Below are 15789 nucleotides of genomic sequence, written 5' to 3' on the forward strand. Positions count from 1 at the left end.
TTAGACATGTTAAATATTTGTAGGATGCCACTGAATTAGATTCACTTTTCTTCAGGGTTATTCCATCTGTGCTCCCAGCTTCCACACCCAACTCCGGAACCCTATGCCTCCCAAATTTAAATGTCAGAGGTTTCTTTCTACTTTGGTTTTTCGAGGAATCCATTCTTAAGCTTATCAATTCCACTGTATTTCTGCTTATTCATTTCAAAGCTCTGCTGGACTCTCAGCCTCATCGCAGGCCACCAAACTTTGCTCAAGCTGTGCCATCAGCTGGACTCCTGCTACCTTGATCTAGATTACCCTCCCCTCCTTAATCTTAACTCCTAGCCAGGATTCAACTCATGAGTGCCTGACAATGGAAAGCCTTCCCTGACCTTCCAGGCTAGGTCAAGGACTTCTGCTCTGGGAACCTAGGGACCCCTTCCCTCCATCTGTCACAGAACTACTCAGTCTCCTTCCCCCTTGACCGGAAATTCAATAGCAGGGACAGAGTCAGTTCATCTGTCTTCTCAGTTTTCAGCAGAATGAGGCACAGGCAAGTGTGAATATTTTAAAAAAGGGAGAAAATGTCTAGCAGCCATTTGCATCATGACCAAGGGTATAAGGGGTTAGGTTAAGGAGAAAATCTTTACAAAATAGAGCCTCAGAAAACGAGAAAAAACACACAAAGCAAGCATCACTTGGGGTTATTTTTCTAACTAAACCTTTATTATTTTCTTTGAAAGCTGGAACCATCAAAGTCCTTGGACCAGCTTTAACTGCTGGATGGAGTAAAAACCAAGAGACTACTGGGTGATCTGTGAACAGATTGGCAGATGACGAAACAAAACCAAAATGGATGGGAAGATTGTTCTGGAGAGCTGGTCCAATTACTTGCTTGCTTACTGAAATTTGTTAGAAAACCTAAAACATTAAATGAAATAAAAATTCTTAACTGAGCTCTACACTTGAGGCCGTTATAAAGGCTCATCATATAGAACTGTCAGTTGGGTTGAGTTCTCAGAATGTTTCTTACAACTTGCTGGTTTGTTCCCCTTAAGCAAGGTGATGCTTTGTCCTTGGCTGCAAATTGTAACACCATCACTGCCCTCAAGTGCAGATCCCATTCTAAAAAACAGGCTCCCCTCAATTCCTGGTGGTTGCTGATCTCTCCTGACAATGGGGAAACCGACTTTGAAGAAGGAAGATGCACCAGTGGTGGTGGCAAAGATGGTTTTCTGGAGAGTCCATTTGCATCTTTTCTCTAGATGTCTAGCATGTGTTCAAGAGTTAAGTTTGAAAAAAACTCCGTTGTGAAAAGTGAGTTATGAAGAGTGCTCTTTATTTGAAACCTCCACAACACAGACGCCAATCTTGTCTCGCATTGAATCATTAGCTGTGCACATCAACACATTCCAAGCACAAATTAAGAAATGCAAACAGAACAAAAAAATATATATATATATAATTTTTCCCCTATCCAAAGGTTTCAAGTCTCAATGCAGCAAATCCTTCTGAACACAGAATCTGAGGAGCACACTGTTCAAACAGTTGGGACAAATAGGTCCCTGCAAAGGCTAATGCCTTTTTAACACATGGGCTGGGGATCATGGACGGCATGGAACAGGGAGGAGGAGGTGAGGGAGAGAGGGAGAGAGAATGAGCAGGAGAGGGGGAATGGGTATGTGCTGGGGAAGATGGGGAAGCTGGGACACACACATGGTGAGTTGGTGGATTTCATTTATTGGTTTTTGACATTTTCTTTCTGGTTCTTTTTTGTTTTTCTTTCCCCCCAATTCCCAGGTCCAACAATGGTAGAAAAACCCCACAGTGGTGGGCGGGGCCTTATTAGGCCAGCCCAAAGCCTTCAGAGCACTCCTGGATGGCCAATAGTAGCATGTGGCGGAGCTTCTCAAAGCTCTCATAGGCAGGCAGGTCCAGCTGATTAAAACTAGAGAAAGAAAAAATACCAGTTTGTGACAAAAGATAGCCACAATCCCTATGTTCCCATGGTGCCCACTGACCTCTCCTCCCTGATGGAAACTTTTCCTCTCTTGCAGACTTGAAATCTTGTCCTAGGCCTCATTTTCCCTCCTCTAATCTGGCCCCAATACTGCCCATCAGGCTCCTAAAACATAAATCTGACCCTGTCAGTCCTTAAACACCATAGTCTCACTATGGGTTAATATGCAAGCTCCAAAGAGGCATTTGGGGTCACTGGTGATCCAACCTCTGCTGATCAACATCTTTAAGCATTCTGTTCCCTCTAACTCCTTGCTCCAGCTGAGCCCTGGAGTACACTGTGCTCTCATGTGGCAGTGCTCACACGCAATGTCTCCCCAGCCTCACTGAATTTGGGCCAGCTTCTCATCTCAAACGTCACCTTTTCCACAAAACTACCAAATTATGCACTATCCCAGGTCTAGCACAGCTGGGGCCAGATTGGGGTTCCTGCCCTTGGTTAGGGGTCTAGAAGCAACCAACAGGCAAGCTCAGTCTGAATGCTAAAAAGAAGAACAACCCCTTTCTCTTACCATGTGTGAGCTGAAGGCAGGCGATCTGTGGACCTGTCATCTCGATGGATCTGAAACTTCTGAATGCCATTCATGCCCTCAAGGGCAGCAAAGCCTTGCAAGGGCACCTTGGAAGTACCCGTGACAAACTGAAGGAACTTGGCACGGTCAGCTTGGTCAAAAGAACGCAATGCTCTCCAGAACCACTGGATCTATGGGAAAGGACACAAGAAGTCAGTGTGAGGGGGTTGGAATCTTGAATCTTAGGCAAGTCCATTCTGTGAAATGGGCTTCAGTTCTTTCATTCCATAAGATGGGCAAGAACATCCCCTGAAAACACGTATTGGAAGGATGAAGAGTTAGGTATAAGTAAGTTGTCACCTATATTCCCTTGCCCCCTAACAGTGCTGAATTATGTGGTGTCATACCAACTAGCACTGCTTAGGGACATGGGGAAGGATGCCAGCAGCAGCTCACCTGAATAGAGTTGGACTGGTACTTGTGGTATTCAGTGTTGGATTTCAAATCATCAATGTCAATTGTGGGCAGTCCTGATATGAGGAGTTCTAACTCCTGCTCAGTGAAGATAGAAATGAGGCGCTTTGGAATGATTTCATAGAAGCCTTCTAAGAAAGCTGCCAGCTGTTTACGGATGGCTCCTGGGGAGAGAACCAACAAGCCATGAGGTGTCTAAACTCACACAACTGTTAAGAGGTCAGAGATCCTCAGTCTGGCTCTACTGCAACGAGGATGCTGAATGGTTTGCCTGTTTCACCTAACACTGCTTCTGGCCCTTGAATGGAGGTGGATGAAGGGAAGTATTTTTTGGTCAGATGTTTGTAGACTCTTTGTGCCAGGCACTTGTGGCTGGCACAGGGGAAGAGAAAAAACAGTATCTGTGAAATGACTGAGGCCTGACCTCTTCCGTATGAACAATAAGGAGTCTAAGGGACATTTCCCCTACCTGTCATCCTCATCTGGCACACCAGGTGTACATATTCCTTCTTATTCTCTTCTGTTACCAAGATGTTGGCCCCATTGGGTTTGAGGTCACGAACTTCACAGACTCCAAACTCTTGGACCTAGAATACCCAAAATACCAATCATTCATGTCAGGCTTGGTCTAGGATGGGATTTAGATACCTAGGATTACTTGAACTCTTTGACATGTCCTGGGCAGAAAGACGAAGCAAGGTCATAAAAAAGTGTCCTTTATCATAAGTGCATAACTTTGTAATAGGGAAAAGCCATGGTTAACATGTGTAACATGACATAGCACAATCTTTATGGAAAACAATTTGGAGGAAGAGTAACCTTAAAAATTACTGTTTTTCACTTAAATATGTTATAATGAACTAGTTTTGGGAATGAAGAATACTGTACTGAACAGTTCTTTTTTAAAAAAAAAATAAAAAGGAAACTAGGAAACACCCTGGATTGTTTTACAAAATCCTGGTTTTTCTTTTTGTGATGTCTCATGCAAATACCCACTGCTCACTGCTAGATGGGGAATGGGGCATGAGACTTTATCCAGTGCCAGTTCAAGGGTGGTCCCTCAATGGGTTTCCTGGACTAGATAGGATGTGCTGCGGTCAAGATTTCTCGACCTACCTCAGTGCTGAAGGTGAGGTCATAACCTAGTGTGGAGACATCATTTTCCAGCAGATAAACCAGGCCCTGGTAGAAGTGGTAATCTTCACTCTCCATATCCGTGTATCTAGAAAACCACAATTAGAGTCATAGGTTAGGGTGGAGGAGAGGAAGTACGGGGGTGGGACACAAGAAAAGGACCTGTCAAGTGAGAATGTGGATCCTGTGCCACATTCCTCACCTGACAGACTTGCCCAAGATGTGTTTGTAGAAGGACCGAGTAAAATAGCACTCCAGGAGGCGGTTGTCATATACAGCTTTGGCCACAATGCGTCCAACAAACTTGAAGTAGCTGAGGTGGTTGGGGTTGCAGTGGGAAGATGGGTTGATGGTGTAGGTGACCCGATCACCGGGTGAGGTACGGAACAAGGCATACATAGGGTTAAACATCTCCCGAGAGATGATCATATACCACTCCCGCAGGAGCCCTCCAGCATCCTGCCCTTCTTCTCCTTCAAACACTATATACCTGCATAAGAGACCAGAAACAGATGTGCAGAAAGCCCAGCACAAATCCATTCATTTATGTAGCATGACCCGAGTGAGTGAATGAGTGAGTGAGTGAAGCAGTGGCTGGGGAGTGCAGGATCAGAGAACAGAGGTGAATGCAGAGTGCCAGGAAAGCCCAGAGGAACGGTGGGGATCTGGGACAAGAAAGCATCATAGAAAAGATATACTGAATTATCAATAAAAGCTTATCAATATTCCAGAAAACAGCAACAGGAAAGGTACAGAGGCTTAAATGAGGGCCTCACTTAGGGAAAGCAGGGAGAGGAGTTGTCAAGTGGTGTCAGAGAGGCCTGAGCTCAGTCTGATGTCTGTAAGGATATGGTGGTGGAGGAGCTGGGCCCAGTCTATCTCAGAAGCCTGACTTCCTATGTGGTAACATGGATGGTGAGCCCATGCTATGAGGGAGAGGAGAAATCAGGTTCCTGAGCTCAGGAGCATCAAACTACACCAACAGGTCTATCATCTCACTGGCTTTCATGACACATATTATTATTATAAACTGCTGGTCTCCTCTAGGCAGCTTCAGAGTTACCAGTGAGTGATTACCAATTTCATGAGGGGCCACTCATGCAAGTGTGGTCTCCCCCAAGCCTGGATAGCATTTGCTCAGCAGGCTTCCCATTCCTAGTATAATAGAAAACTCTCTGCGAAGTCATCGGGTCTATCTTTGTAAATGCCAAAGACTCTTCTCTCTGGGAATTGGTGGGTAGCTCAGCTCAAGGGCCAGCTAGCTAGTAGAAGACCAGTCTCATGAGACCAGGCTGAGAAGAGAGGAGACAGCTCAGTGAGATTTCCTATACTGGGTTCCTATCTGGAATTCCTCTGGAGTTCCCCTGCACATCTGGCACTGGAGAAAGCCTTCACTACCACGTAGGAAGATCCTCCACCCTCCCATCCTGTCTTTTCTCGTTCTGGGCTCTTACAATCGATTCTTCATTTCTTCAGGGGATTTCCGGTGCAGTTCACGATAGGAGTCTTCAAACACATGATCACGGCGGACATGCACGGCCATGTCTTCTTTCCGGAGTCCCTCATCCAAACGTTCTAGCTCTTGGCGAAAATATCTTGGGAGGTAGGGAAGGAAGGAATATAGGATTGGGTGTGGCAGACCAAGTTTCTGTTTGCTTGATTAGAATGAAGACCTACAATGATGCTTCTCCCATCTTCCAAACATCTGCTCCCCAGGGGAAGGTCAAAAGTACCCAGTAGTTGGGAGAGGTGGGTCATTCATTACCAACACCAAATGTTCCCATCTCTCCCGCATAAAGTCCCACAGAGATTGTGGCACAGAGCATCTGCAACAAGCAGGTAGTACATGTAGGTGCACAGAAAAGAGAAGGGTAAGGATGACGGGAGTGCTGTGGAACCCCCGTGGCCCCCAAGCCCTGCTGTAAGTGTACTGTGGCTACCCACACCTCCTGTATGACCCCAAAGAATGGAATGGAACTTTAGAAGTCATGTGATTAAACAAAGGACTGCATTTCTCTGAAGAATGGAGACAGAAATGGAGAAGGAGAGGGAGTATTTAGGTATGATGACGGTCAGTGGCACAGATGAACCTCCTCCCTCCTGCCTAGCACCATTCCAAGGGCTGCCACCAAGGGAAACTTCTTTTCCCTGAAAACACTCCTTCAGGAGGAATTCTGGCCCCTTTCTGGGAAGAGAGATACCATTTGAAAAGTTTCCAACCCACAGCCTCCAGGACACATACTTGCGCTTGACATCAAAGTCGAGGACACGAATGTAGTCTACCAGGACAGCAAAAGGCCCATCAGCAAGGTGGGTGGTGGACTGTCGTAGGATCTGGTTTAACACAGTGCGATGAGTCTCTGAGGGGAGGAAGGACACCAAGAATCAGCACATCTTGGCTCCCAGAGACTACATTACTGCCAACCAGACAGCAACTCTCTTGTGTTTCAGGGAAAAAAGACCGTGTGGCATAAAAGGGCTTTCAAACCCAGGCCCTACATCACTAGCTTCATTCTCTCCCCTTCTCTCTCCTCCCACCACCACACACTTACTCAGACATGCACCCTCACCGCCTCTCCCCTAAGAAAACAGCTATGAATAAAGTGTATTAAGTGACCCTGTAAAAAATGAAGCCTTCTTTTATGGGCCTAAGAGTTCCCTGTACCTGCAAAGCGAAGGAACTTCTGTGTGTCAGGGGGCAGGCTTGAGGAGATGTGCATAGACGAGGGCTCCCTGGAGAAGAATGGGTCAAGGGAGGAAGGAGTAGCTGGGGTTAGGGGGGCAGGGGAGAGTGGAGGCGGCTCGTCCTTGATGTGTGCCAGCTGGCTCTCCCGGGTGTCTCTAACGGGAGGCTTGCTCTCCCGCTCTGTGGCATGGACCAGAAAGAAGGCCTCGACGGCAGGCTGTAGCACTGGGGGTAGGAATGACAGGGAAATGTTATTTTACTTTAGAAACTTCAACATATAAACCTCTTTTTCTTCATAATCAAATTACAGAGGCACAATATGTTAGAAAAAATAATGAAAACTTATAGGAGAAATACAATGGTAGCAAAGAAAAATGAAGCCATAGAGAAAGTCTGAGCTTCCCTGAAACTTAAAAAAAAAAAAAAAAAAAAAAAAAAAAAAAAAAGACCAAAAAAAAACCGTGCCTCCCCGAAAAATAAAAAAAAAAAAAAAAAAAAAAAAAGGCAACCAGTTATAAAGATTCCCCTGATCTGAAAAGTGAAAAGATACAGCTACTGTAAGAAAGAGCCAATCTTTTTTTTTGGATACTGAAGTGAGACAAAACACCTCTCCTTTGAATTCTCATTACAGAGACACTGGGGGGGGGGGTGATCTGGAAGGAAGAAAATTGAGCAGGCAGAAAGGGCCTGAGAGCAGATCAGCAGGGTGGGACCTTGGCCAAAAGGCCACAACTCACCTAGCACCGCATGCTGGTCATGGGATTCCTCTAGTTCCTTTAAACATTCTCCCAGCATGTCCCACAGTTCATCCAAACTCAGCTGCTCACTGAGCAGGGGTAACTCAGGTGGCCTCTCCTCCTTTTCCTTCTCCCCTTGTGGGGTTCCATCTGAGCCTACAGGCCACAGAAAGGAGAGAGAGAAAGCTTTGAGGTTTTTCCTTCATTTAGCTTTTTCCCAGACCAAATGTGCAGGCCATTAATCCAGATTTCCAATGCCAGATCAAGCGGACTGGCCCACTGGCTACTAAGTAATAACTGAGCAATATCTGAAAGCAAGCTCCAGTCCTACACCGGATGACATTTAAATTTAGAAGTCCAATGCGCTATCCATTGTGCCAAGGAGCCACCTGACATTTAAATTTAAATCAAATACAATTAATAAAAATTTTGGTTCCACAGCTGCAGAAGCCACATTTTAAGTGCTCAACAGGCACATGTGGCCAGTGACTACTATAGAAAGAGCTGGTTTACTCACTGCCTCATTAGCTCTCAAAGAATCTATGGATTATTAAATGATTTAATGCATTTCAAAAACGGATGTCCTGTGACAACCCTATTCCACAGAAATGTGTTAAGAGGGCATTGGAAAGTATTCTACATACAATTAACTTTTGAGAAATGCTGCTACTAATAGCACCCACCATGTGCCAGGTTCTGTTTTAAGTGCTATATATATGGGTGTGTGTTCACTTGTTCAATCTTAACTATGAACATCCCTATTTTAAACAAGGAAACTGAAGCTAAGAGAGGTTTGCTTCATGTCCCAGAGCTAGTAAATGGCAGAGCCACCACTCAAACATATGCTGTCTCCATGTCTAACATTATCACATCACAGTTTCTTTACTACAGGAATTGTAGTGTATGCTATGAATCTCCAGAAAGGGTGAGGTGGTGACAGTCCGTGATCTTGGTTGGTAAATGCCTATTAACATTTACAAAAGCCAGCGTTTACTGGAACAAACTGGAAAACACTGAGCTTATGTATATAGAGAACAGGGGATGCAGCAGACTGGCTTTCTCTTCTGCTGTACTGGAAACAGGAAGTAGTACTGACCAATGGATTGAGTATCCTGAGCACTGGGAGATGGCTGGTCCACATCCATGGGTGACTCCTCCCTCCGGACAGAGGCCTCCGACTGGCTTGACTCCGACTGGATAAAAGGGAGACAAAGTCACATAAAAGGGTGCAACTCTGCTTTCCTCAGGGAGAGGCTAGAGGCTGGCTCTGCCCATTCTCATATATCCTAAGTTTGGAAAGCTTAGAAGATAAAGCTTCCTTTATCTGGTCAAAAAACTCTGTAGCTTTCTAGAACAAAAGAATGGCCTTCCCACCTCCTTTGCCGTCCTCCACCCTGAGCTAGCAAACTTTTCCAAAAAGCTCCCTGGATGCCTGCAGTGCCTCCACTGTACTCCAGACCTATGTCCAGTTAGTTATGTCTAGTTAGACACCAGACCTGAAGACTTCTTCTGAGAACAGATTACACTTACACACACACATACACACACAACTCAGGTGAGCACACTGTAGGTTTGGCTCTCTGTTTCTGTTTGCTCAGAAAAGGAGAAATAAGGGACAACCTTTGATGGGTGGGAGTATTCACAAAGCCAACATCTGTCCTTTTGGGTATGGGAAAGATGGTGCAGAAAATACTCCAGAATAATAGTTGTTTTCCCTTTCTACTGTGTTGGGAGTCACAGCCCTCAAATTCTACGATGTTCTCAGCATGCTCAATGAAATCATACTGTGTTAATAGTAGTAATATGCAAAGAAAAACCAGGCCTCAGGATACCTTTATTTCCCAGATCTTGGGAAGGTGACTTGCATGTTGCAAGGACAGGAAAACAATGAGAGTGCCACAGCATATAGACATGATGCTAGGCTTTTCCCGTAGCCACTCTGTGCTGGGATCCCAACAATGAGCTGGCTATCTAGGAACCTGAAGGTTTCTTTCTAACAGTGCCTAAGTGCCTAGGTGCCTTGGTACCAAGAGAGTATGGAGAACAGAAGCAGAGGCCAGGGTAGATGGACCAGCTATAGCCTAGAAGAGGCTGCATGGGATGTATACCAAGCCTGGGGGCATTACAAGGGCAGGATTCCTGACGTACTCGCATTACTCCATGAGACTGAAAAACCTTTATCCCACACCCCCTCAGAACCCAGACACTAAGCATTATGCAGTTTGCAAAAGCGCCACTGTTGACTGGATAGCTGGGAGTGGGGTATGATGGCCAAGCTTTAAATCACATCAATCCAAAACAATGAACAAACAGTAGAGAAAACATCAATAGAAAGTAACCCTGTTGTCCGGAAGCATTCATACAGCAAACTTAATGCAAAAGCATACAAGGTAAGGGCAGTGAAACCCCACTGATAATGTGGTGGGGAAGGGGAGAGAGACAAATGAATGAGGGGCCACAGGCATCATGCTAACCGTTGCTGCTTGTTGCTGTCTCCGCGCCCTTTGACCCTCACGTACCATTTGTATAATGGCATCAGCCTCAGCCTCCAGCTGCCGAACAGCTGCCTGGATGCTGCTAGCTGAGCCTAAACCGGAAGAACCTGGGAGAAAGAAAAAAAAAGGCAAGATATAAAAAGTAGAAGAGGGAATGCCCAATATTCTCTCTCCCATCTTCTGGGCTGCCACAGGGCATCTTGCTGAAGTCTTTGAGCTTCAGCTCAGGCAGCTTCAGAGTGCTCTTCACCAGGCACTAAGAACTACCATTACAAGTAAGGGCAGGGAACATGGTGCTAGGCAGATGGATAGTGGCAGGTGGAGAGGGTTCTGTGGGACAGGAGGAAAAGAGGTAGGATTTGGCAGGCCATAGCTGAGGCAACATGGCTGCAATGTTTTAGTCAGGAGTGATCAAAGAAGCAGAAAGGAGACACTCAGTGCCTTAAATCTTGCTCAACAAAAGAGCTGCCCCCAGTTTCTTTGCCGGATTTCCACTCTCCCTTAATTCTCACTTGCCCTAATGAATTTCCTATGCAGAGAGCTTGAGTGACATATAGAACGCAGCCATCAACAGCCTAGGAAAGGATCATCACTTCCTTTTTTGAAAAGGTTAAGCAGGATGGAAACATGACATTAAGTCCTGCCCTCCAGGGACTCTGAGTTTGCCACCACCAACCCTGCCCCTCAACTGGACACTCCAGTTTCATACCTAGCCTGCCTGTCTGCTTGGCTTTCTTGTTAGCTCGGCGTGTGTCGTCCCGGAGCTGGATGATGACCTGCAGTACCCTCAAGAAGAATTTCTGGGTAGACGTCTTGGATGTCAACATGGACATAGAAGGCAGCTGGAGTTCCCGGCCACCCAGAGGTCGCTTCTGAGATGCCACAATTACCACATTCTCAGCCATGTCAAACCTAGATGGTGTAGAGGTGGCTTGCGTATACTGACAGCATCAAAGCATAAACATCCAGAGCGAGCAGGGCTTTTTGGTGTCAACCAGAGGGTTAAAGAATCTCAGAAGGAAATTCCCGAAGTGGGAAAAAATAAGGTAAAGCATGTATAGGACAGATAAGAAAATCTGCCCAAAGAGGGGAAACAACAACACCACCACCACCACCACCAGGAAACCAACAAGAGCCACCTTTTAGAATACCCCAGATTCCAGCCCCACAGCCAAATGGGTGGCAACCACCCACCTGCTCTGCATTTTGCCTTTTAGCTTGGTGGTCTGTGGCTGCTCCTCAGGCAGGCCATCAGGAGAGAGGGTCTCACACTGGGCTCGTCGCTGCTGTTCTAGGTTGTATTCCCGTAACTCAGCCAGAAGGGTACCTGGTCAGGCAGAGGAGCCAGCAAGTGTTCAGAGACTCCCCTAGTGAAGGAGCTGAAAGCCAAACTTTTCCAAGAAACCTGCCCAGGCTATCTTCTTTGCTCAGCTGCAGAGAATCTGGAGTGAACAGGAATTCTGCTGTTCACCTTACTAAGTATGTTCATGGATCAGCCATTCAGAGACTACCAATATACCCTGCCTCAGCAATCTGTTCAATCTACACAAAATGCAGCTCAGTGCAGAGGGGGAAAAGTATCGGTTTCTGAGGTGATCTCAAGCAAATTGCTTAAACTCCTCTCCAAGTTCACTAATCTATCTTGATAACGAGACTAACACTGACTAACCTCACAAGGCAGTTTTGAATATTAGGAGATAATGGCAGTAGAGTAGGTGGGACACTGCCTGGTCCAGGGGTATTGAATGGTAGGACTCAAGGAAGTCAGAGACTGGCCAAATTCCTTCTGGAAGAACCTTATAGTTCTCATGTAACAAATACTCTGGGTTATACAGTCTAACCAATACCCATATCACCTCAGCTCCAGGCACATTTGTGAGAAGGAGACAACTAAGCAGGTAGCTGAGATCTAGGGAGATCCATGATTGGGTTGGGGGTGGGAGAGAGCAAAGAGACCCTCTATGCTTAAAGAAAATCTGGCTCTACTCCTCAATTCAATCGGTTTATCGCCCTGGGTTTTAGTTTTCTTCTTGATTAACAACAGAAGGGAGACTGAAACCAGACAATTTACAAGTGTTTTTAGAACTTCTGTACCCTCACAACTGCACAAAGGCAGAGGATATCTGCCACTTGGACTCTCGATTCTTGAGCCTAAGTGAAGTGCAGGTGTATCTCTGAGGTGGGAAGCTGCCTTAGCAGGCTCATCATAGGGCTCTTATAAGTGCCCAGAATGGAGAAGCAAAAGAGCACTGCTGGTCCTATATGTACTCATTTTCCTTTACTAAGCACTGATTACAAGGTATGTGCCAAGCACTGGGAATGTAGAGAGAAGCCCAGCCCTGTTCTCCCTGAACAAATAAGTAGAGGGAAACAGATGACAACCCAGTATTATCAGTGCTGCAACAGAGGAGAGGATGGGGCTGTGCTACAGAAGCACAGAGGAGTTTGATTCAACCTGGGGATTCAGGGAAGGCTTCCATAAAGAGGTGACCCCTCAGTGGAAAGCTTCAGAAAGACAAGATGCTTTACTCTGGTTATTACCTATCTGTTTACAAAGAGTATAACCCAGATGGCGAGCTCCATTCAGTAGCAGCTTGAGAACAGTGTCCCGGGTCGCAGGGTCCCCCCGAGAGAGCTGCAGTAACACATTTGCTGCATCCTCTAGACCTTCTTCAGAACAAGAGTGGGATGTCAACACCTGGGGGAAAGAAAAAGGGAAAGCCTCAACTTGAGTACCAAAACTTTATCTATTCCCATCCACCTTTTTTCCCCTCAATCTTAGGAATTCAGAAGAGCTTGGACTCACCTCCACAGAGAGCTGTAGCTGGTTTTCAGTGAGGCCAGAAGATACCATCTTAAAGTCTGCACTGCTGCTGCCCCCATCACCCATCTTTGCTGGAGATTTGCTGACCTTAGTAGTTGTAGAAGCTTTGAGGAATCAGATGGAACACTGTAAGCCTCTAATAAAACTCACATGACAGAACCAGACAATCACTAAACTGTCCAGAGCTTCACTATGGTAAAGTAGTACAAATGAAAAGCCACCCACCAAAGCTAAATCCAAATGACTTGGGATGTCAAGGACTCTCATGACTGTACCTTTTAAAGTGACAAAGAATCTCAAACATTCCTCAATCGTTTCCCTACCATCGGAGCCCCCTCTTCAAAACTTTTTTTCCAGTAATTCTTACCAGTCTGCTATAGGGCTCATTCCTTTTACTTCCTAGGATAGCCTGGCTATTCTACCCTTTTTCACACGGTACCCTGCTGGCTCTTAAACCTTTTCCTGAGACTGGTTCCCTAAACAGGATGGAAAGGCTGGGAGTTCTTTGAAAATAGGGACTTTCTCTCTCTCTCCTCCTCCTTTTGGTGCTTAGCCTAGGGAAGCCACATTCAGTGAATGCCCGCTGGTCTTCAGGAGTGTCTGTGTGGGTGAGTGGATGAGTGTGGGGAAGAGAATGATGGAGAGAGAAAACTGGGACTGAGGAGGGCAAAAATGAACACATTTGGCTCTCGCAAACAGAAACCAAGCCGACTGCTATCATTAGGGAAGAATACCTGGATGAGGGAATGGAGGGTGAGGTGGGTGTCCATACCCCAAAGCTCCCAGCCTACATCCACACTTACTTGAAACAGTAGTGGTAGCAGTCGTGGGGGTAGTCACCGTGGTCGAAGCAGCTACGGCAATGGTGGATATAGCCGTGGCAGCAACCAGAGCTGGAGCAGAAGTGACAGGGGTGGTTGCAGCAGGGGGAGTGGGCGTGCTGGAGGCAGCAGTGGTAGTGGTGGTAGATGTGGTTGAGGTGGCAACAGTGGTGGAAGAAGCACTGCTGCCAGAATTAGCCTGTGTTTCCGACACTTTGTTTTCTGGGAGAGCAATTGAGATGAGAGAAAGGAGTCTGAGGAGTTTCTCAGTTAAGAGAGAGCTCCGGCGAATGACTGGGTGTGACAACATGTTCATGAGCTGCCCCAGTGGAGAGGCCTCGAGGCTGTATGGGGAGGTTTCCCCCTCACCACCAGCGCTCACTGGCACTGACTTCACGGAGTTCTTGCCTTTCCGGCTGACATTCATGTTGTCCAGTTTTACCAATAAGTCCCAGAAGTCTGTGCAAATGCCACTGCTGGTGGACTGTGAAGAGCATGGGCTGCAGGCCTGCTTACTGCCCCTCTCCCGATCGCTCTCACAGTTTGTTTCTTTGGTCCGCTGCTGTGTAAAGTGGCTGGGAAATACCTGCCGGCAAAAGGAGGACAGGCTTGGTCTAAGGGTCTACACAGAAAATACTCTTCCTGATAAGGAGAGACAACTGATTCCTAGACACACCATTCTTCTGAATAGCTTTGGTGACATGGGAGAAAGATCACATAGGAGTTTTATCTAACTGATGGTGAAGTGGCCTAGAGAAGCAAACAAGGGGTTTGTAGGGAGATGATTAGCTAACCTCTGAGCATCTGTCTCTGTACTTAAGAAATGGGGAGCACAATCATGCTCTATCAAAAAACTGCCGAGATTAAAGGAGATAATGTATTTTTGCATAGTGCCTGGTACAAGGTAGGCCCTTCAAAATGGCAGCAATGATTATTAAAAAGAAGACTGAACAGGGGCACCTGGGTGGCTCAGTTGGTTAAGTGTCTGTCTTCGGCTGAGGTCATGATCCTAGAGTCCTGGGAGCGAGCCCCACATCAGGCTCCCTGCTCCTCCCTGTCCCCTCCCCCACTCGTGCTCTCTCTCTCTAATAAATAAAAACATCTTTTTTAAAAAAAGGAGCAGGTTCTAGGTCCAGGTCCATCACTTACTAGCCACATGACAAAGCCATTAAAAATTTCTGTACCCTAGCTTCTTCATTTGTAGAATGGGGATCATACAGACCACTGAGTTGTTTTGATAACCAAATGCATAAAAATTATAAAAAGCGCACTCTTTATAAAAAAGTGAAAGAACCCCACAAAATTATTTACTGGATAACTCCCAGAAACAATACGGGCCTCAGGATTAATAGTGCAGAAAGACCTGCTAGCTTTCTCAGAGTTCAGATTTCACCTAGGTTATGGCTGTGACCCCTGCTCTTCCATCCCCAACGGTTGGGTTCAAGCTCCTCACCTTGGCCAATTGAATGAGTGTGTCCAAAACATGTCTGCAGACAACAGGAGCAGCCTGGGGGTGGATGTGGACGGTGGAGCCACTGCTTGCATGCTTCTCGGTGTGTTTGCGACCCCCTGAACGTTGGATCTGGAATATATTAGTCCTGCAGCCTAGGGCTGCATCCATGGATACTGAGAGCCAGGAAAGCTGGTTGGAACTCTTAGACTCCATCTTGTGTAGCAGGTCCAGCGGTCGGTTCTCATGGCTGCCTGACCCACAGCTTTTGCTTGACTTTTTGCCCTTCTCCTCACTTGAGGAGAGCTTCGGTGTTTCAATGCATAGCTCACTCTCACTGCTGCGCTGCAAAATGGAGAGCAGACTGCGGATGACCCAGTGGCGGGTCTGGGCATGGTAGCAGAGATTTCTCAGTACTCGGTGTAGACGGCTAGTATTAAGCTTTGGCTCATCCACGAAAAGCAGGACCAGGAGACAGGATAGGGCTTCATGGTCCAGGAGGAGCCGTCCTCGGAGGCGGAGGAGAGTGTCCACATTACTGCCAGAAGGCCTGGAACAGAGCATGGTTTCTAGGTAACACTTCAGCTAGAGCTCGGGGATTAGGTATAGGCCAAGGGAAGGGGAATGAGCTGCATACTTCCAAGGAGGCATAAGG

At 46.5% G+C, this 15789-nt stretch overlaps 1 protein-coding gene across 12 annotated transcripts in view; it reads right to left on the reverse strand.

Moving 5' to 3' along the window:
• Window positions 1-1300: 1300 nt before the first annotated feature.
• LOC111139808 (HECT, UBA and WWE domain containing 1, E3 ubiquitin protein ligase) overlaps window positions 1301-15789 on the reverse strand; it is a 166528-nt gene continuing 152039 nt past the window's right edge. For 8 of the 12 annotated variants that reach the window (XM_022492220.1, XM_022492221.1, XM_022492218.1 and 5 more), the window contains 18 exons: window positions 15138-15684; window positions 13667-14270; window positions 12846-12967; window positions 12581-12737; window positions 11234-11366; window positions 10749-10951; window positions 10019-10146; window positions 8641-8737; window positions 7545-7700; window positions 6787-7032; window positions 6364-6481; window positions 5576-5716; window positions 4324-4611; window positions 4104-4209; window positions 3457-3574; window positions 2970-3151; window positions 2514-2704; window positions 1702-1930 (listed from right to left, as the gene is read on the reverse strand). In XM_022492220.1, the coding sequence (XP_022347928.1) occupies window positions 1828-1930; window positions 2514-2704; window positions 2970-3151; window positions 3457-3574; window positions 4104-4209; window positions 4324-4611; window positions 5576-5716; window positions 6364-6481; window positions 6787-7032; window positions 7545-7700; window positions 8641-8737; window positions 10019-10146; window positions 10749-10951; window positions 11234-11366; window positions 12581-12737; window positions 12846-12967; window positions 13667-14270; window positions 15138-15684 (3640 nt within the window). In that variant the 3' untranslated portion in view covers window positions 1702-1827. Of the gene's footprint in view, window positions 1931-2513; window positions 2705-2969; window positions 3152-3456; window positions 3575-4103; window positions 4210-4323; window positions 4612-5575; window positions 5717-6363; window positions 6482-6786; window positions 7033-7544; window positions 7701-8640; window positions 8738-10018; window positions 10147-10748; window positions 10952-11233; window positions 11367-12580; window positions 12738-12845; window positions 12968-13666; window positions 14271-15137; window positions 15685-15789 lie in introns of all 12 variants that reach the window. The other 4 variants (XM_022492217.1, XM_022492215.1, XM_022492219.1 and 1 more) reach the window with 3 other exon arrangements.

This window comes from Enhydra lutris, unplaced genomic scaffold (genome assembly GCF_002288905.1).
Source record: "Enhydra lutris kenyoni isolate GAN:26980312 unplaced genomic scaffold, ASM228890v2 scaffoldscaffold119, whole genome shotgun sequence".
NCBI lineage: Eukaryota > Metazoa > Chordata > Mammalia > Carnivora > Mustelidae > Enhydra > Enhydra lutris.